The 21,749-nt window shown below is 41.3% G+C and overlaps 1 protein-coding gene across 3 annotated transcripts; it reads right to left on the bottom strand.

Annotated features, from left to right (window-relative positions):
• Positions 1 to 4,944: 4,944 nt before the first annotated feature.
• On the bottom strand, positions 4,945 to 17,428 carry TLR4 (toll like receptor 4). 3 transcript variants are annotated; one of them, XM_035015961.1, is made up of 3 exons: positions 17,130 to 17,329; positions 12,099 to 12,265; positions 4,945 to 8,776 (listed from the first exon to the last, which is right to left on the bottom strand). In XM_035015961.1, exon 3 carries the CDS (start codon positions 8,586 to 8,588, stop codon positions 6,606 to 6,608), a length of 1,983 nt encoding a protein of 660 aa, XP_034871852.1. In that variant the 5' UTR covers positions 8,589 to 8,776; positions 12,099 to 12,265; positions 17,130 to 17,329; the 3' UTR covers positions 4,945 to 6,605. The 3 variants fall into 3 exon arrangements, with proteins under 3 accessions (XP_034871852.1, XP_034871850.1, XP_034871851.1); XM_035015959.1 differs by having other exon boundaries at positions 4,945 to 8,847; positions 17,130 to 17,323; XM_035015960.1 differs by lacking the exon at positions 12,099 to 12,265 and having other exon boundaries at positions 17,130 to 17,428.
• Between the last annotated feature and the right edge of the window lie 4,321 nt (positions 17,429 to 21,749).

Here is a 21,749-nt window from a genome sequence, read left to right on the forward strand (position 1 = left end):
CAGTAATAATTCCATTTAGTAAATATCAGTCAAAAGTATAATGGTGAGATAAGAGATTTTATGCATTTTTTTTTGAGAGAATGGTGCTCTGGTTAAAGAAGAGTGTTAAATAGTCCTTCCTTTGAAGTGAAAGTGGTCTTAAATCCTAACCTCAGAGCTCCCATTTGTTAGCAGGTGAAACTGGTCACATTGTAGAATGTCTCCAAGTGTCCATCTCCTCATCTATAAATTGGAAATAATTAATATCATCCTAATTCATTCATGCGATATGGCAAATGAGTTAGTACATACAAAGCCTTTGCACAAAATGATTGGTCAGTTAAAGACAGTGGTTGTTATTATTGTCAGCATTATTATTATAGCCAAGTGAGGTCTGCCAAGAAGGTAATGTTACCCCTATTTTATGTATTGAAATCTGAGCCTCAAGGGTCTTGAATGACTTTCCCACAATTATACAACAAGTAAATGGAGAGCCAGACCAGATCTCACTTTCCACCCTCCCAGGCAAGGCAATTCATTGTCCACTGCACCAGAATTCTGCTCCATTAAAAATAAACAGAGTATGCGGGCGCCTGGATGGCTCAGTCGGTTTAAGCTTCTGACTCTTGATTTTGACTCTTGATCAAGATCTCAGGGTTGTGAGACAGAGCCCTGCATGAGGTTACACAGAGGGCGGGCGTGGAGCCTATTTGAGGGTCTCTGTCTCCCTCTCCCTCTGTAGCCCTCCCCCGCCCTCCCTCTCTCTCTCTAAAAAAAGAAAGAAAAAAGGAAGGAAGGAAGGAAGGAAGGAAGGAAGGAAGGAAGGAAGGAAGGAAGGAAGGAAGGAAAGGAAAGGAAAGGAAAGGAAAGGAAGGAAGAAGGAAGGAAGGAAGGGAAAGAAAGGAAAGAAAGAAAAGGAAAGAAAAGAAAACAACAACAACAGACTATGGCTTTTGCCCCTTTGTAAATTCTAGCAGCAGTGTCTGGTAATCTGGTGTGTTTCAGAGCTGGGCCTCTGCCTCCTCTTTCCATTCTCCCTCCCCAAGAGTCAAATGCTTGAGTTTTACTCTAAGACCTCCTGCCTTAGAGACCTTCAGAATTCCAGGTTTCTATATCAACTTCATATCAATCTTGGGACATTTCCTGTTGTTAAGGTAGACCCTTCAAGCAGATAAATTTAGAGGTGTGTTGTGTCTCCCTTTCATTCTCTATTGTACTTTCATAGTAGCCCTGTAGCGTAGGAGAGACCTACCCTTGCTACTCAAGAAAAACTAGAATTAGCCTAAGAAACTTGTTCAAAATTATATTGTGAGGGTATGGCAGAACCAGGATCCAAACCCAAATCCATCATACACATCTGCTGGACTAGCAGCTCCATAAATAAGTCCACATAGGATTTTTTTAAATCTGTGCCACCTTTATTTATTTATGTATTTATTTGAGGAGGGGGAGGGGCAGAAGGAGAAGGAAAGAGAGAATTTCAAGCAGGCTCCATGCCCAGCACAGAGCCCCGTAATACGGGGCTCAATCTTACAACCCTGAGATCATGACCTGAGCCAAAATCAAGAGTCAGATGCTTAACCAACTGAGCCATTCAGGCACCACTTACACCCCCTATATTTAATAACAAATGCTAGAATATTACATGGGAAGAAAATAAAAGACTTTCCAGCCACTGCTGATTTTCAGAGCATCAGTATTCTTCTTCAATTAGCAAAATAGATTATTAGCATTCTAGGTGGTAGGCTGAAATTCACACTCTCGGACTCTGAGCTATTGGAGTCTTCTCATTTATCCGAGCTAAAGGAAGGGAGAGTAATCGTGCCAGTAGGAAACCCAGTGCAAGGTTCATGCTATGTTGTTCCTTCTCCAGACAGTCCATTTTAAATCCTGTGTTAAGGCACATTGCTAAAGTTGATGAACTCAGACTATATCAGCTCCATATCAAGTTGCTTTCTAGTGCCATTTGATGAAGACATGGAAAGGAATAGCTTTATTTAGTTAGTTAGTTAGCTGGTTAGTTAGTTAGTTCAGTTAGCCAACATATAGTACATCATTAGTTTTTGATGTGTTCAATGATTCATTAGTTGCATATAACACCCAGTGCTCATCACAACATGTGCCCTCCTTAATACCCATCACCCAGTTACCCCATCCCCTCATCCCCTCCTTTCCTTAATCCTCCATTTGTTTCCTGGAGTCCAGAGTCTCTCATGATTTATCCCACTCTGATTTCTTCCTATTCAGTTTTCCTTCCCTTCTCCTGTGGTCCTCCACACTATTCCTTATGTTCCACATATGAGTGAAACCATATGATAATTGTCTTTCTCTGCTTGACTTATTTCATTTAGCATAATCCCCTCCAGTTCCATCCATGTCGATGCAAATGGTAGTATTCATCCTTTCTGATGGCTGAGTAATATTCCATTGTATGTATGAACCACATCTACTTTATCCAGTCATCTGTTGAAGGACATCTTGGCTCCTTCCACAGTTTGGCTGTTGTAGACATTGTTGCTATGAACATGGGGATGCATGTACCCCTTCTTTTCACCAAGTCTGTATCTTTGGAATAGACTTATTTAAAGTCATGTGGCAGAAAAGATCACTGAGTACAGGGTGGTGGGTAATTGCTATAAATACAGAATCAGCTGGGCCCATCTGGAAGGCCATTTGGATGGACCTACTTACATGAAAATCCTGGGAGCATCATGGAAAAGAATGTACTCTGTTGGAAAAGAGAGTTGAAGTGGGAAGGGCTTAGTCCTTCATCATGAGAGGAAATGGTTGATTTCATGGACTGCTTGATATCTATTATACAGCTCAGCCTTCAGCTCAACACCCATCCTTTGGTTTCACCTTCATATCTGGGTTCTGGGGTTGAGCTCTGGCCATAGCAAAGAGAAAATAAAAATAAAGAACAGTAGTAGTAAAATCTCTATAAGAAATAGAAGGAAGGCATTAGAGAAACCATCTACTCTCGTTGGCTTTTGATAGAAGAGAGACTGGGTTTAAATCCAAGCTGTGCATTTACTAGCTGTGTGACTTTGGCTAGGTTACTTATAGTCTCAGAGTCTTTGTTTCCTAATGGGTAATAATGCTGATATTACTAGTATCCATCTCATAGTCATGGTATGGGAATTTAAATTAGATATCATACATAAAGCAGTAGAGTAGGACCTAAAAATAGCAACTAAAGATAAATGTTATAAGTCCTCTTCCCTTCTTCTGCAAAGTAACTTTTGGAATGCTTGGAGTTAAGGAGCTGAGTGGAGGAAGCAGTTGAGAACATCCATGCAGACAACAACAGAGACAAGAAACAGCTGTGAAAGCTAGAGCCCCAGACACTGCATGGGCAGCAAAGAGCTGTGGTCTGGAACCTGGGGGCCTTGAGACACAGAGGACAACATCCCTGTAGAGATGGGTCTTCATTCACTCATCAATTCTTTAAACAGACAGATGTTATTCTGTCCACTCTGTGCAAGCCATCAAGCTCAGGGCTGGGGCAGCAAAGGATGAATGGATATGCTCCCTGCCCTCACAGAGGGTGATCATTCTTGTGGAGGACTGTGTTTATGTAAGACCCTCCAGGAACCTGCTGGTGATTTCTAGAAAGGTAACAAAGTCCAGAAAGAGGCTGGGGTTCTGACAATCCTGTGGGTGGGAGCCGAGTCAGAAGGAAACTGCCTAATTACAGTCCTCCTCTGGTCCCACGCGTTAGGAAAACAGCAATTGCTAAAATGCTGGGGTTTTTTTTGAGAAGACCACTCAATATTTCTTTCTGTTCTCCCTTTATGAAGTCCCAGAGGATTACTCCTCCATAAAAATAGTATCCCATATATGTGCAATCATGCTTAATACTGACAGCAGTTCACAGAGTTTACCCTCATTTTATATTTGAGTTAGCTAGGCACCCATAACAGTGAAGCCCAGAGCAGATGTGGTAAATGGTAAGTCTGAGTTGTGCTTTCTCCAGAAGCCACAAAATATCCAACTATCCAAAACACTGCAGGGGTGGCAAGGGAGCTCTCTCGAGTCTGAATGGGGATGCACTATGCTAAAGCTTACTCTTAGTGTCTTCCATTCCTCTTTTCACTCTTCGTCCAGCTTTTCTGGTTCTTCTCAATTACCCTTATTGTCCAGGCATACTTTGTTTGAATCTCCCTCATATCCTTTATGGAAAGAAAAGTGTTATAAACAAATCATTCAGTATATATGATATATATATGCATATGTATTTGCCTAATGATTCATGGTTTCAGTGAAAAACCCTTGGCCAGAGTTGACTACGCAGAGAACTACAGCAGTTTCACTTCTCGTTTTACTGACTTGAAGCGTGAAGCATTGGGGTGCAGTGGAAAGTGAGCTGCCCCAAGGAGGCTGGGGGGCCCAAGTCCAGGCCCTGCCATTCACTTATACTGTGGCCTATTGACAATAAACTTACTTCCTTCAACTTCAGGTTTCATGTCGGTAAAATGGGGAAACTAATTCTTAACCTGCTACCTTACCCGGATAATAAGAAATTCAGATGTGGTCATAATTGTGTGACTGTGTTCCAAGTTGTAGGGTATTACACAAATTGAAGGCATTCTAATTAGTATTAATTTCTCTCTATTCCACTCTTCATCTCTCTTAATCTGAAGAACTTAAATGGCTTCAAAGGACCTGCCCCTGGTCTGACTTTCCTCTTTCCTCCCCTTATGTTTCCGTCCTATCATTTCTTTCCCTCCTTGTCTGCCTCACCTGCAATTTTCAGAATTTCATCTGGGAAAGGGGAATGATGGGAAGGAAGCCAGCGTCAGCCTTGTATACAGGAAACATTCCAGCTTCATTTTGATTTTCCTCCTTGGAGTCTTGTATATTTGCTTGAACTAATACACATATGCAGAACCCACGCTCAGATATGAGCACAAGCACACTCATGATGGCCTGGACACACACAATAACACACGCCTTCAGGCATACTCAGAATCTAATACAGATGTTTTTATATAAGCAATCACAAACACAAGAGTAGAGAACCTATCTCAAACAGCTGTAGAATTCCACATCAAACACACATCTTGCCCTTGCAATAGAATCACACTGTTCCATGCAGATATGACCGCATATTTGCGATGCAAGAACATGTGCTCTTGCATACCCACAGACACAGCAACACATAGAGGCATGCACACAAAGACACAGATCCACTTTCACTACCATGTAAGACCTATAAGCACACCCAGGCATGTTAAACAACCCCAGTTATGCTCCAACCAAAATACACTCTGAAACAGTCACAAACACACTCCTGGGTTGCGGCCGTTTCCCGTTTTGACAACCATATTTTCCAAATTACCTTGTTGTTCTTCCTGGGGAAGAAGGCTGTATGTGTGTTCGTCTAAGAATTCCCCTTAACATGACCCACATTAACCTCAGTGACATTATAACATCTACTTTTTCCTAAATATGGTCACGGGGAGTAGTACTCAACAGGAAGCAGAAGTGTGCACTCTCCACCTTGAACCATTTCATAATCACCTGAAAAAGTCAGTATTCCGTGAGCAAATACTCATTTCCTGCAAAAGAAACTGCTGCAGCTCTTTCATGTGGTCATCCCAGCTATATCAACCCTATGTTTCTGGGACCATCAAGAACTGACCTCCAGATCAACCCATTTCTTGGCCTACCCTTAGCCCCGAATTGCTTATTATAGGACTGGGAATTTGGACTTGTCCCTCTCTATTACAATAAGTGCTACTTTCAACCAAATTATTTTAATGCTTCCTTCATGACAGTCATAACTTAGTAGGTAATAACTTTAGAGTGACATCAAGTGACAAAGTGATGGAGTGTACTTTACATATTTGCTTGAATGATAGTGCTTAAATATGGAAATTTCCAGCATGTCTCTAACAGCCTTATTTATGGTAAGAGTTTATAGAGGAGACATGAAAAATTAGAATTGGATTTTATAAAAAACAAAAATGTATCAGGCACAATTAGTTAATAAATAGAACATACTAAAGAATGGCCAGGATATCTGTGGATATGTGTTAATCAGACTTCCTTGGGAATTAGGAACTAGACTTTAGCCTTTGTAAAGAAACTGGCTTCAAATGGAGGGGGAAGGGTCTGAATCTGGAGCCTTCTGAGTCATCAAGTGGCATTTAAATTTCATTCAATAGAAAAGGGAAAGGTGAGCATAGACCTTGTTCAGTTAAAACTGCCAAAACAGCTTTAAGATGGCTAGCATGTAAAACATGAGGTGGTTTCCATCCAAAGACTAAGGTGAAGAACGATGTCTTCTTCCTGATCTATCTGGGGCCCAATCTCTTAGTTCTAATTCAGTTTGATGGGGTAAAAATTGAGTTGACTTTCCATACCATGGACTCCTGAGCTGATTTGGTGGAAGCATGCACCTGGAGGTTCTCTGATTTAGCACAGTATTATTCCCTCTGCACTGTAAACTCCATGAGGTCAGCTGTCCTCTGTACCTAATGCACCACTGAATCATCGGCCCTTAGCACAATGCCAGGTATGTCGCAGCATTTAATACTCGTTAACTGAACAAGTATGGGGTCCATCTGGGCAAGGAGCACCACGGGAGCTTTTCCTCCCCAGGCAGAGGTTACTGTTTCATGTTAGCTGTTTTCTGCATCTGCCATTCCTTCTGGACTCCACGGTTTACCATCCAGCAAGGCTTTTCGGAGTCGTCTCCAGAAGATGTGCCGTCCCAGGACACTGTCTTCCCACTCCAGGTAAGTGTTCCTGCTGAGAAGGCGATACAGTTCCACCTGCTGCCGCAGTAGGGACTTCTCCACCTTCTGCAGGACAATGAAGATGATGCCGGCACGACTGCTAAGAAACTGCCAGGTCTGGGCAATCTCATACTCAAAGATGCACCACCGACTCTGGATGAAGTGTTGGGACACCACGACAATAACTTTCCGACTTTTGTAGAAACCTTCCTGGATGATGTTGGCAGCTATGGCCACCCCAGGAATAAAGTCTCTGTAGTGAAGGCAGAGCTGAAAAGGGGGTACCCCCTCCTCCAAGTTCTTTACCAGTTCATTCCTCACCCAGTCTTCATCCTGGCTTGAGTAGATAACGAAGGCATCATAGGTGCTTTCGCCTCTGTTGTACTTTTTGCAGCCAGCAAGAAGCATCAGGTGGAAATAGAACTTATACACCAAAACTGCTACCAGAGAAACCATGAGTACAGTGAACACTGACACACTAATGATAGTCTTGCTCCTCTGACAGGTGGCATTCCTAAAACTCAACATGGGCATGCCCTGCATGTCCAAAGGTTTTGCACACACCATTTGTTCAGTTTCCACCAAGAGCTGCTTGTGGTCCTTGACCCACTGCAGGAAATTCTGGTGTTCACAAACACAAGCAAAGTCATTCTGAGTAAGATTTAAGGAAACTAGATTACTTGGGAAATGCTGCCATTCTCGCTCCTTGGAGGCCACTATTCGGTTAAAACTGCAATCCAGAATTTGGAGGGAGAGGAGAGGTTCATAAGGGAGTGTATCCAATGACAAGAGGTTGTTATGACTCATATTTATCAACTGAAGTTTAGGAAGTGAGCCAAATGCCACCGGGGATACCTGTTCCAGCTGACACCTAGAGAGGTCTAGAATAGTCAAGTTGGTCAGGTCTTTGAAAATATTTGGAAGGAAGTTGTTCTGAAAAGAATTGCCAGCCATTTTCAAGACTTGGAGGCTGACCAAGCCATCAAAGATGCCCTGGAAGACAACTTGGGTGTGAGTATAAGAAATATCAAGGTAACGGAGGTTTCTGAGAGATAGGAATACTGAAAAATCACTGGCCTGTTTCAAATTGGAATGCTGGAAATCTAAATATTCTAGTTGTTCTAAGCCCAAGAAGTTTGAACTCATGGTAATAATATCATTGAAGCTCAGATCTAAATGCTTCAGTCTGCTTGTCCCCAATTTAGAGTGAGAACAGCAACCCTTGAAACTCAGGCCATTTCTACTGAGATCTAGAAACTCAAGGCTTTCCAGCTTCATCTCAGTAAAAGGGCTCACGCCTTTGTTGTGAGTGAGAACAAACTCCTTGAGAGAGTCCAGCTCCCATGTGGGAAATTCTTCAAATCCACAGTTAACCATTTCCAACCGTCGCCATCTGAGATTTTTAGGAAGGTATTTTGGCCTCTTTAAAGACAGATGCACCAGAGAAATTGTAGAAACATTTACCAAACAATTAAATAAGTCAGTAGTATCCTCTGAAAAATCATCAAAGTATGCTATCCGGAATTTTTCAATTGTCAAATTGCACAGTCCCTCCAGGAGAGATTTGTCAAAGCTTTCCAAGTTCCTTTCATTTTTAAATTCTCCCAGAACCAACTGATGGATCTTTAAACCAGCCAGACCTTGAATACAAGTTTTCATTACATCTGTACTATTAAAATTACTTCTCAAAGTCAGTTCACGGAGTTTAATTTCTTTAAAGGCACCTGGTTGGATAAAGTATAAAGGGTTCAGGGACAAGTCTAAAGAAAGGTTGAGAAGAGGCATTTGATGTAGAACCTGCAAGTCTTCATGATAAATATTTTGGATCTTGTTATTGGAAAGATCCAAGTACTCCAGGTTGGGCATGTTAGAAAAATATTCAGGTAACTTGAAGGAATGGATAAGATTGTGAGCCACATTAAGATCCTTCAAAGTTTTGAGATGTCCAATGGGGAAGTCCTCTAGAGATTGTAGGTTTGTGTCCACGGCCACCAGCTTCTGTAAACTTGAGAGTCCAAAAAAGGCTCCTGGGAATAACCTCTGGATAGGGTTTCCTGTCAATATCAAGATGGAGAGGTGGTTTAGGCCCTGATACGCATCATCGTCAATTATCCGAATTTCACACCTACAGGGAAAAGAGATACAGATTATATTTCTGCTGAATTAAAACTCAAAAAGGAATAACCATACCAGTCTTCCAGCTCTTCTCACAGATGAGACATGACATATGATTGTGCATTGACAAAGACATGAAGCAGGACAGATGATGACATGAACAAATAAGAAGCCCCACAGATGCAGTATTATCCTACTGGACACAATGACAAACTCTTTTTGTCACAATAGGCACACATGCTAAGCAGAGGCAGGACATCCCTCAAAAGGAAATCAGTTAGAGATCAATAATTGGGGCACATGAAGACTGTATGGCTGATAGAGTATGTAACTGCCTTGGATTAACTTCAGCCATTTCCTGCCACATGTAATTGTGATTATCCGTCAGATTGGTATAGATAATCAAGATAGCGGTTAGCTGTTAAGCATGATAAATGACTGGTAAATGTCAATTTCAAAGATATAAAAAATTACACATAAGTGTCACAGGTTTGCACAAGCCTCAAGGTTTATGCAAAGCTCTCCATATATGATAGCTAGATATTTGTAAGTTGTAGTTATCATAGGTAAATGTTAGTAACAAGTGGTAGGAGTGAGTTCTGTGGAAGAAAAGGAAAGTGTACTATGACACCTCACATTAAAGCAATGGCCCAAGACAAGGGGGATCAAAGCAGGCTTCTCTGAGCACATAAGTTGAAATCTGAAGGATGAGTAGGAATTACCAAGAAAAGGAAGTGAGCTGAAGAGCAGATACAAAAGTCCTGAGGTGGGCGACAGCCATGATACATGGAGGAACCGTGAGAAACCATGAGAAACTTTTGTGTCTGGTGTACAGAGAGGGAAGTGGAGGGTTGTGAGATGAGGTTGTGGAGAAAGGAGGATACAAAGCAGAGGCTTTCAGACTGGAAAAGCATTTTGACTTTTGCCCCAAGAGAAATGGCAGCTTTGCTATATACAATATTCATGGAAGTGTCCTAGAGACAAGGTTTTTTCCAGCCAACATATGGCGAGATAATGATAAACACTTGCTAGCACTGCAGGTGCATGCCAGTTAGCATTTGCAAATGAGTTATTTGCTAGTCCAACCTGAATTACATTTACAATTTCTCCACTTGTCGTATCCCCTCCATGAGTATCAGGGGTAATAAAAGCATTTTGGCCTAAGCTTTTATTAATTGGTAACTTGATAGAGGGTGGTGGGTGCCATAGGAAGAACACTGGAAAAGGGGACAAGGCATCTCAGTTCTGGTGTCTCTGTGGTCCTCTCATACCTCTATGGATCTCAGTTATCACCATTCTAAATAACCTTGATTATTTCTCATGTTGCTGTCAGTTCTAGGATTTTATAACCCATAATCTTATGTATTAAGCAAGACTGGAGGGGTCTTGCTGTGTCTCTGTCTCATCAGAGGGAGCTCACACTTTTGAGGAGCAGAGCATTAAGATGAAGAGAACATTTAACTCAGAAGCAGGAGATGTGAATATGAATCTCTGCTGCCAACAAGCTCCACAAAACGTAGAGTGCGAACGTAGATAAATTACTGAAACTCTCTGAGTCTCAGTTTCTTCATCTAAAAAAGAAAACAAATATATCAATAGGTTCCCATAGGAATAAAAGGCTGCCTAGGGGACTAGCTGAGTTACTATATGTAAACATTGTGAAGGACTATGAAAAGACAAGGGATATCTATAGTAGTATGTTTGTCCCTGTCCTAAGCCAGGATCTCCTGGCTAACCAGAGGGAGAGCTGTCCTCTCTCTAGACACATAGTTAAGGCCTCTGAGGGAAGTTCCTTCTGTAAGTGGTGAATCAAAGATGAATTGGGACATTGTTTGATGAGAAACTACTTCTTGTTTTAAAAAGGGGGGGGGATGATTTGTCTATCTTAATTATAGTTCTTGACAAAATTCTTACTCAGAAAACTGAAATTTAGAAACTAATGAAGTGCTATAATAATATTTTTATCCTTATAAAATCTACTTTATAAGGTTTTTAATATATATACATGTTAACATTCATTATCACATTTATCCCTATGGGGTAAGTTTTACCATTTCTGTTTCACAGATATGAAAACTGATACTCAGGGAGATGAAGTGACATGCCTCAGTCCACATAGCTGTAAATGGTAGAGGAGGACCCAGCTTGGGTCCTCTAACCCCCACAGAGCTCTGTGCTCTACCCTACTGACTATAAAATGCTCCATTCCCCCTTTGTTATATACTCTGTCAGTTTCCAAGTTAGAGTATAAGTCATCAGATGCACACTCTTCTTGCTACAGAAATATCCCACTATAAAGAGGATTTTCATGCTATGATCTTAGAATTTATTAAACATTTCTATAATAAAAAGCCATATATAAAATTCTCCTGCATTTTCCACAAACTCTTATAGAGAGTATGATCCATTATCTAGTACATTTTAAAATAAAGCCTTAATGATGATAATAGTTTTAGAATTCAGTTCCCCCAAAAAATAATGATAATACCTTCACCTTCCCTAATAAATGATAAATTTCCCTGCATCAGAAAAGAAAATCTTAGTCACTATTCTTTCTCACAGTAGATATTTTCCTTTGATCTTGTTATCTTTATCCTTGGGTTACTTGTATCTTCCTATTTCCCTATCCTCTATCCCACTTTCAATATTCTAGACATTCTTTGAATCCCACTCAGTTCATGAAATCTCTCTTCACTACCCACTGCAGAGAAGCCCCCTCTTCTGAACAACACACTATGTTGCCTCTAGTTTGCACATAGCTTATCACTTACTGATGTATATTACCATCCTTATCTCAGGTTCAAAATCAAAAATCAGAATCAAGTAACATTTATTGCATGCCTACTATGTGCCTAGCACCATGCTCAGGATTGTAACATGTTACTTCTTTCAGGTGTGTATGCCCTCTTTAATAGCTGGAGTTGTATATATCAACATACTCTTGTTTCCTAGCAGTCTGTATAATATATAGCTAGTAGTCAGTAAATATCTGCTGGTGAAAGAGTTTGAGTCAATTTTCTCCCCTGACTTAAAAGAATATCGAAAGATAGAACTGTCCTTAAAAACTTTCTCATCCAGCTTCTCATTTCACAGATGAGACAATGAGATCAGGAGAAGGGAGGTGGCTCGCCCAAAGTTATACAGCAAGTAAGATATCTGTTGAATGAATGAGTGAATAAAGATGAGACTCCTGACATAAGAATGAAGTGATAGAACAATGAGCATTTTACCTTGAGCAGTGTGTAAAAGCTCATTCATTACCTGGATAAATCCAACACCTGCAGTTCTGGGAAGCTGGAGAAGCTATGGCTGCCTAAATGCCTCAGGGGGTTAAAGCTCAGGTCCAGTTTCTTGGTTGATGTGGGGATGTTGTTGGGGATTTTGTCGAGATTCAGCTCCATGCATTTGTAAGTAATGTTAGGAACCACCTGCAATGATCACATGTTAGATACAGTGTCTTAACGCATGCACCTCAACTGCTCTCTCCACTCCCCTTTCCTAGGCCAGAACCTTGGAGACCTCCAGTATAAACACAGGAGCCAGCCAGCCAGCCATCCATCCATCCATCATCCAATCATCCATCCGTCCATCTGTCCATCCATCAACCCACCCATTCATTCATTTGTCCACTCACTTTATACTTCTAAAATCTCTTACTCCAGATTTGGATGGGTGGAGCACCTACTATGTCCCCAGTTTTCTAACCTCTACTATCAGAATGTCAGTATTTACAGAGAGGCAATGGAATCAAGTGGTGAAGAGCTGAGGCTCTGGAGTCCAAAAGCCCTGGGTTTCACCCTAGTTCTTCCATGTGATTTGAGGTAAAGTGTTTTTCCCCAAGTACCCAACAATTGTATACAGCCTTGGGGAAACTACCAGTTAAAGTGTCCATACTTCACAGTCATTGCTCAGTTTTTACCAATGGCATTCTCTCTCTTGGTTCATTGACCTTTGAGCAGGTGATCTGGAAATGGGGAAAAATCTTTAGGATGTATGGACTCCAAAGATGAAACCAGTATATAAGGTCAAGTGGTTCATGGTCTTGTTTCCATCATACTTGCCCAAATTCTTTGTAAGCCCTTATTCTCTAACCTCCCATTTAATTTCTGAATTCTCTGATTTCTTCAACAAAATTTCTTGCTTAAGCCAGCTAATTTTGGTTTTCTGTTTAAAACCAATAGAATCTGTTAAAAGATTAAACGAAATGAGGTCTTTAAAGAGATTATCTTGAAGCCTATTACAGTGAAAATGATCAATAATTGTTAACATTTATTATTAGCAGTTATTATTAATCCCCTAACATATATGGGCATATTTCTTATATGTTATATGCTTTATTTTAATCTTCAAATGAACCTTTTAAAGAAGAAGAATTCAGAGAGAAAAAGTAATATGCATAAAGTATCACAGGTCACATGTGCAGCTCTTCACTTCATTGGCATGTCTCCTGAAATGCTATCCCTTATAGGAGCCTCCCAGACCGTACTGTGTAATAGTGGATGGTAACAGGCTTCCTTCCTTTACCCTCTTCCATCTATCTCCACATGGTGTATCACCATCTAACATAAATTATCCATGTGATTGTTCCATGTGTGTTGTTCATCTCCCTCTCTAGATTGTAAGCTTTGGTATTCTTGCTCTCTGCTGTGTCTCCAGTGCTCAGAATTGTGCCTGGCAAATGGTTAATGCATACTATTTATTGAATACATGAATGAATAACTGATTGAAGATTTGCTTCAATCCAAATTGTAGGCATTTTCTCTAAGGGCTTTGGGCAGTGCCGAGACCCATGTGATACGGCTCCAGACTTCAGTGAGCTCACAATCTAGAGGAAGAGTTGAGGTGGGAACACGCCTCACACTACTGAACAGGACCATAAACCAGGCCTGGACAATAACTTCCTCTAGCTCATAAATGGTAGAGATCAATTCCAGATCCAGGGATTATAGATGGCTTCTGAGAAAGAGAGGATTTCAAGGTAAGTCTTGAAGGATGAGTAAGATTTGGACACGTGGAAAGAGGAAGAGGGAGAGAACAGCGTAAGCAAGAAGGGAAGAAACTAATTCAGAGCACCTGGCATGAAGTAGGAGAGGTGAAACCTAAGTAGGTGGGGAAGCCAGAGCCCTGTGGCAATACTTTTAATCATCTAACATGTGTAAGTTGAACACCTGCTATGTGCTAGACACTGGGTGTAGTGTAAGCTTTGACAGTTGGCTTTTCTTATAAAGCAGGTGCCTGATTTAAGCTTTGACTAGGGAGGCATCCACTTCAAAGAGGGCTATCTCCAAGAAACACAAAGCCAACCACATGACTAGATAAAGAGCCAGGCCACTTCCCCTCACTTAGCCTTCTTCCTGCACCCCTTCCCACCACCCCTTCCTAAATCCCTGCTCTTATATTTTAAATTCACCAATAAAGAGGGAGCCAGGGAAACCCTAGTCCCCCATCCTCAACCCCAATAATGACAACTCCACATGCTTGAGAGCTATTTCTCTCTACCCTCAGCATTGCTTTGTGGCCCTACTTGTGTAATTTCCAGGTCTTCGAAGTAATAAACTTTCAGTTTTTCAAAGTGTCCTGATGATTATTGATGAAGGGTACCTTACAATCATAAAGAACCACAGGGGCTAGTCCAACCACAACATGGGTTATTGATAGGCTGAGACCAGCACAAAACACTGGGAAATAGTGGTAAATAAAATCAACAATGGTGTATTTTGCTTATAGATCCCATTTCAAAGGGAAGGACAAACAATGTACAAATACACAAAAAAACGTATAATGGTATGCTATAAAAAAAATAAAGCATCTAGAGATTAGAGGCCAATATGGGGAGTAGGGAGTTCTACATGAGATGATCAAGGAATACTCCCAAAAGGAGGTGACATTTAAGCAGAAATATAAATGAAGTGAGGGATTAAGTCATGAAGAAATCTAAGACTGTCCAACACGATAGCCCCTATCCACACATGACTACTTAGCACAAGAAACTTAGTCTAAGCTGAGAGGCATGTAAACAGTGAAATACATACTAAATTGCAAACACTTAGTACCAATGAAAGAATGTGAAGTATTTTATTAATAGTTTAGTATATATTACATTTTGAAATAATATTTTGAATATACTGGGTTAAGTAAAAATATTATTAAACTTAAACTTACCCATTTTAATTTTTTTTCAATGTGGCCACTAGAAAATTTAAAGCTACGTTTAACTGATGAATCATTGAACACTATATCTTAAACTAATGATGTACTATATGTTGGCTAATTGAATTTAAATTAAAAAAAAAACTTATAAAGACATTAGAATGGGGGCGCCTGGGTAGCTCAGTCGGTTAAGTGACTGACTCTTAATTTGGCTCAGGTCCTGATCTTAGGGTTGTGAAATCAAGCCCCCTGATAGGTTCCATGCTCAGTGCAGTCGGCTTGGGATTCTCTCCCTTTCCCTCTTCCCCTCCCCCTCCACTCACACACACGCATGCTCTCCCTTTCTCTCTCTCTGGGGACATTAGAATGGTTGGGAAATAAAATAACAATTATTAACTTCCAGTCATAAATAAATAAATAGATAGATAAATAAATTTAGCTAAAATTTAGTTAAATAAAAATTTGGCTAAATTTAGTTACATCTATTATTTAAATTAGATCATGTGACCCACATGGTATTACCTTTACGCAGGACTGATCTAGGAGCAAAACATTCTAGCTAGAAGAAATAGCCAGTGCAAAAGCCCTGGGGTAACAAACGGTCCTAATAGCACTCAGAAGTTATTACAAGTTGTTAAGAGGGCAATTTGTTAGAACTGAGCCTCAGGCAAAACAACAACAAATAAACAACAAACAAAAATGTGCAGAGTGAATTAGAGTGGAAAGGGGACTAGGAGGCAGGAGACCATCCAAGAGTCAAGGTGAGGGGGACTGAGGACCTGCTCTAGGGTGACACTGAGGGGATGGGCAAGGTTGGACAGGTTTTGGAGACTGAGAATATGGGGTGTGGACAAAGGGAAGGTGTGATTTTATCCAGGGGTGACTGATTAGAAGATCCATTCCCATTAACCTAAGAGCAGGAGGGACACAGAGAAGACAATGAGCAGGGCTCTGGGCAGGGAGTTGGAGGAAGGGAGGACTTTGAGATGACAAATTCATCTTTATTGCATATTAAAGTACATTATTTCCCCAGTGCCCTCACTCTCAGGACTCTGGCTGATGATGCTCTTCTTGAGTTTCTGACCCTGCCACACACTAAATCCCAAGACAATCCCTCAGTTGTTGGGTTCTAAGATGGACTTCCCAAGCACTTGTGAAGTCCACGCAGGGGAAAACAAAAGAGATCCATCATGAATGAGATTACACAAAAGTCGGTTGGTGTTTCACAAAGAAAGAAACCATTGCATTAGCTCTCACTTTACATGATTCTCTCTCTCTCTCTCCCCGCCCCTTTTCTCTTTGTCTCTTTCTCTCCATCTTTTTCTTTATTTCTCTCTCTCCACTTTTCTTTTCCAATCTCATTTATTTTCATCCTTTGGAACTAGGGCTAGATCTAAAAGTCTGAAATCCACTTAGAAAGTTCTCCCTATTAAGAGACAAAAAACAAAACAAAGCACTTTCCTGAGATGGAAAGGGGCAAAGTGAGTGCCTGAAGCTGAGAGGACAGTCCACCAGCAGAAAGGAATGACAGGAAGCAGACCTCTTACAACTCTCTATTGAAGTAGGTATTATTATAAGGCTACTGTGGATGTAAAAACTAGCTTCAGGGGCGCCTGGGTGGCTCAGTCGTTAAGCGTCTGCCTTCGGCTCAGGTCATGATCCCAGGGTCCTGGGATCGAGCCCCGCATCGGGCTCCCTGCTCCACGGGAAGCCTGGTTCTCCCTCTCCCACTGCCCCCGCTTGTGTTCCTGCTCTCGCTGTGTCTCTCTCCGTCAAATAAATAAATAAAATCTTTAAAAAAAAAAAAAAAAACTAGCTTCAGAGAGGTTTAATACCTTCTTCAAGGTCATGTAACCCAGAAGTCAAAGAACAGTGATTTTAAGCAGATCTATCTGACCTAAAGCCCCTATTAGCACTTAAAGTCCTAAATGGGCCATGAGCCCATGGGCTGCCTGTTGGTGCTATGTAACCATGAACTGCTCGGTCCGTGTGGCTTCTCAAGTCCTTAAGGTAATTTGGCTCCTTGTTGCAAATGAAACTAGCCAACTAGGAGGGAGCCACAGTGGGAAGTTCTAGGCAGAGAGCAGCTTTTCAGAAGCAAGGCAAATCTCCCAGGAGATGAACTGACCCAGAACCACATACCTGCACACAAGGCTCCCAGCTCTCGGGTCTCAGGCAGGAGAGGAAGGCCATGGCTGGGATCAGCATCCCAGCCAGGCAGGTAGGAGACATCATTCTGGCATTTTCTGTGCCCAGAAGTGGCTCTGTGAAACATGACACGCGGTATCCGCCTGCAGGGGTGGCCGCTGGGGCACTGCAGCCTTCTCTCTTGCCCCTGCTGGATGCCCCAGGACAGTTACTATATTCAGAGCAATGCTGCTGCATTAAGGGGCAAGAGGAAGTGAGAGTGGCAACCTTAGCATTCTGGGCTTTTGTTTCTCTAATATTTACGTCCCCAGTCACAGGAGAGGAAGTTAGAAGAAGAAGAACAAAACGTCCGCAGATCAGTGGTCCAAGTAACAGCAAGAGGAAGCTGGCTTTAATCCCGGGAAGTCATCTGACCTCCGGGTTAGTGAACTTGGGAAAACAGTCAGACCGGTCAAACAGCCTGTGCAGCAATCCAGGACGGTGGCTTTCAGATTTCATTTTAGAGTGGAAACTCGCCCTGTGTATCAGGGTCCTAGGGCCACCACGAAAAATTACCGCAGGCTGGTGGCTTCCAGGACAGACCTTTATCTGCTTACGAAGTTCTAGAGGCTGGAAGTCTGAGATCAGGGTGTTGGCGGCTTTTGATTGGTTCTCAGGCTCTCTCCTTGGCTTGCAGGTGGCTGTCTTCACTTGGTCTTCCCTCCATGCGTATCTGTGCCCTAATTTCCCCTTCTTAGAAGGACGCCATACGTTTTGGATTAGGGCCTACCTGTGTGACTTCATTTTACCTGAATTACCTTTTTAAAGGTCCAGTCCCCAAACGTGGTCATGTTCTGAGGTACTGGAGGACTTCAGTAGGGGTTTTGAGGGGAATGTAATTCAGCCCATAGTAAGGTCCACTCTTGTGAAATCTTGTAAAGAAACTCATGTTTGCGAAACTGAAAACACAGCTCTAGTGAACCACCAGTTGAAAAGACAGGAATAGGGCGCCTGGGTGGCTCAGTCGTTAAGCGTCTGCCTTGGGCTCGGGTCATGGTCCCAGAGTCCTGGGATCGAGCCCCACATCGGGCTCCCTGTTTGGCGGGAAGCCTGCTTTTCCCTCTCCCACTCCCTCTGCTTGTGTTCCCCCTCTCGCTGTGTCTCTCTCTGTCAAATAAACAAATAAAATCTAAAAAAAAAAAAAAAAGGCACAGGAATATTGGGAAGAGATTGGAATGAAAAATCAGCATATACTGAAATTCAAATTGAGCCTGGGTAACTTATGGCCCCATGGCCCCTACTGATCCTTACTTTCTAGTCTGCAAAATGGGACAATGGTTTTAATCACAACAGAAACTCACATTTATGAAATTCGTAAAAATCAAGCCATGTGATAGTAGTCAAATGAGGCAAGCCATTAAGCCTTAGTTTTCTAGTCTTTGAAATGGAGACAATCACACTTGTCTTACCTGATCAACTTCAGTTAATTTACATAAAATGCCTAGCCTAGTGCATGCTTCATCAGCATATCCCATAAATTGGTAGCTATTGTGATCATTAAACATATGAATAAAATGAGGATAATAATAAATACCTGCAAGTGTTGCTATGGGATTAAATAAGCCAGTATTTCTGAAGTTTTAGAGCATTATCTGGGATGTAGCAAGTGCAAGGCAAGTTTCTGTTAAATAAGAACATAGGTAAAATTGGGGATATTCCTGGCATTGTGTCCTAGATAGTTCTACCAAGATGTCCTGCAGGCATCTCAGACTCAACATACCTCAAATCAAGCTGTGAGGGAGCATGTCATAGGGGACTGAGCACAAACTCTTGCAGTCTTCTTCAGCACAGCCACAAAATTAAGCTAAAAATAGTTCTACTGTCAAAACTTGGCTTTGAGGATTTAGATGATATAAAGGTCATAGTAGGTGTTCAATAAAGTCTAGTTATCTGGAAAGTTAACAGCATTTCACTTCCATATTGTCATTCCAGATGGAAATCTCTTTGATTTCCTCATTTTTCTCATTAACTAAATATTAACTGTATTTTCTTATTTTCTGTATTTTTGTTGTTCTGGCATCTGGCCTTGCTGACTAGTATCACCACCCTTCCCAGGGCCAGCCAATTCTTAGAGACAGCAAGCGATTTGCCCTGGTGTTCACTTTTCATGTGCCAATGAACCAATTCAAAACTCATACTCTAGGAGGCAATATTCTTCTGCCCTAATCGTCACAGGGCCAGGTACCAGATACCTAGAGAAAGCTCCTGTACCCCATAGCCTCCTGAAAGTATTCAAACTAGCCAATTCTAAGCTTGCTTACCCTGCCTTTCCTTCCTTTCCCACAGAAACTATAGCAAAGGCTCTTGCCCATGCCTTCTGCTTGCTCCTTCTGCTTCCTGACGGATGCTGGTGCTTCCCCATGTGACCCTGCATGGGGTGGTGTGCCACCCCCTTCCTGGGAACTATAACAAACCTTATTTTCAATGGCAATCATCTCTTGATCCATTGGTCTCACCACACCTGAAAAACAAAACCTATATTTAAAAATTTAAAATTTATATATATATATGTTGTATATATATAAATATATATATTTATAAATATATATATTTAAAAATTTTTAAATTCTACCATTTCCTAGAGAGTTGATCTATAAAATAATTCTAAAATGTCAGTCTTCATTTCTATTAGCATTACCACTGAATACATCCCTTTGCCTAGATGAGTGGAATACACTATTAACGGGTCTCTCAGGGACCAGGCTTATTTCTTCCAATGTCTTAACTCTTCTTTTTTTTTTTTTTTTTTTTAAAGATTTTGTTTATTTTTATTTATTTGACAGAGAGAGAGAAACAGCATGAGAGGGGATAGGGTCAGAGGGAGAAGCAGGCTCCCCACTGAGCCGGAGCCAGATATGGGACTCGATCCCGGGACTCCGGGATCATGACCTGAGCCAAAGGCAGTCGCTTAACCAACTGAGCCACCCAGGCACCCTTCTTAACTCTTCTAATCCACCCCTTATCCTGAAATCAAAGCAATCCTTCTAAAATGCAAATAAAATTACCTCATTTTAATAATATTCTAATGCTCTGTATTGCCTACACCTCATGCCTCATGCCTCTACCCCCCACTATACACACACACACACACACACACACACACTCCACCTTCTAAGAAACAAACATGTGTGTTAATCTCACACCAGACATAAGGAGACCCCATTACTAGAACACAACACTTGAGTGAATAGAGTAATATGTATGTAATAGCGCAAATCCCCTTTCTTCCCATCGCTAAAGAGAAAACCCCATGATGGTCAAGATGAGGAGTAAGAGGAAGGGTTCACGACAGTCTCCCAGACTGTGTTTCATGAGATGTTAATACACATGTTTTATGGAAGTTTTCCTGAAAAATGTTCCTAGCTATGACTGGGGAATTAATGATAGTGCCTTGTAAAGATGCTTTTTTTTCCCCATGGGATTAACACACTATGATCTACTGACCTTGGTCAAAGGGATCTCAGCTCTGTGTGCCCTGCCAGTAGACAGGCAGTGTCTAATTACAAAAGAGAAATTCCTGGGCCCATAACTTCTACTACAATACAGTAATAATTACCCCCTGGCCACAGTGGTAGAAACTTAGCTGGTGGGATGGGGAGCAACTTGCATTTCTACTCCAGGTGGAGCAAGGTCAACTCAGCACCCATAATCATTCAGTCGGTTGAGGAATTTCCATCTTCATCAGAGTTTTGGAAGAAGTGTTTAATATTATTTGGCAGGCACTGCATATTTCATAAGAAAGAAAAGGCAAAACTGACCTGTGATAGGTTAGGCTAATTTCTGTACCAACCTTCAGTGACTCAAAAAAATAAAAGTTGATTTCTGGCTCAGGCAATGCTCATTGAGAATATTCCTGATTGGAGGTATTCCAAGAATGGTTCATGGATCCAGGATCCTTTTATTTCATTATGGTACCATGTTCAATTTGCAGCCTCTAAGTTTGCTGTGGAACATGAAAAGAACATAGGAAGACACATAGATGGTTAGATGCCTGTGCTCAGAAGTGACCTGCATTATCTCGGCTTTCACTCCATTGGCCAGAACTAGTCCCAAGACTACACCCAGTGGGGACTCTATCTCCTAAGCTTCAAGCCTCCTACTCTGTACCCAGAACTCATACTCATGCACACACATGCACACACACAGTCACTGGTGGGTACCTCTCCACAGCACCAATTCTATGTTGTGGAAAGGAAATGCAAATCATCCTTGATTAGAGAATTATCTGGGCCACAACCTTAGTATCCTGTAATATTCATTTATGGTAATTAAAATAAAATAATAAGAGTGAACAATCACAACATACCCTGGCTCAGAGAAGAAAGGCCCAATTAGTTTGACATATCTAAGAACCAAATTTGATTCTATTCAATGGTTCCAAGTTTCACATTTTTTCACATGTTAACACCTCTCAAATCAGAATGTGTCTCATAATTGACAATATATTACAATCATAATTCGTTTTATTTTTTCTTAGCGGCCAATAAAGTAATGGTACCTCTTACAGTCAGTGGTATCTTACATTCAATGAAGAATAGTTTTTCACTAAGAGGACAAACAACAACAACAAAACAC

Source organism: Mirounga leonina, unplaced genomic scaffold (genome assembly GCF_011800145.1).
Source record: "Mirounga leonina isolate KUSES-001 unplaced genomic scaffold, KU_Mleo_1.0 Mir_170, whole genome shotgun sequence".
Taxonomy (NCBI): Eukaryota; Metazoa; Chordata; class Mammalia; order Carnivora; family Phocidae; genus Mirounga; species Mirounga leonina.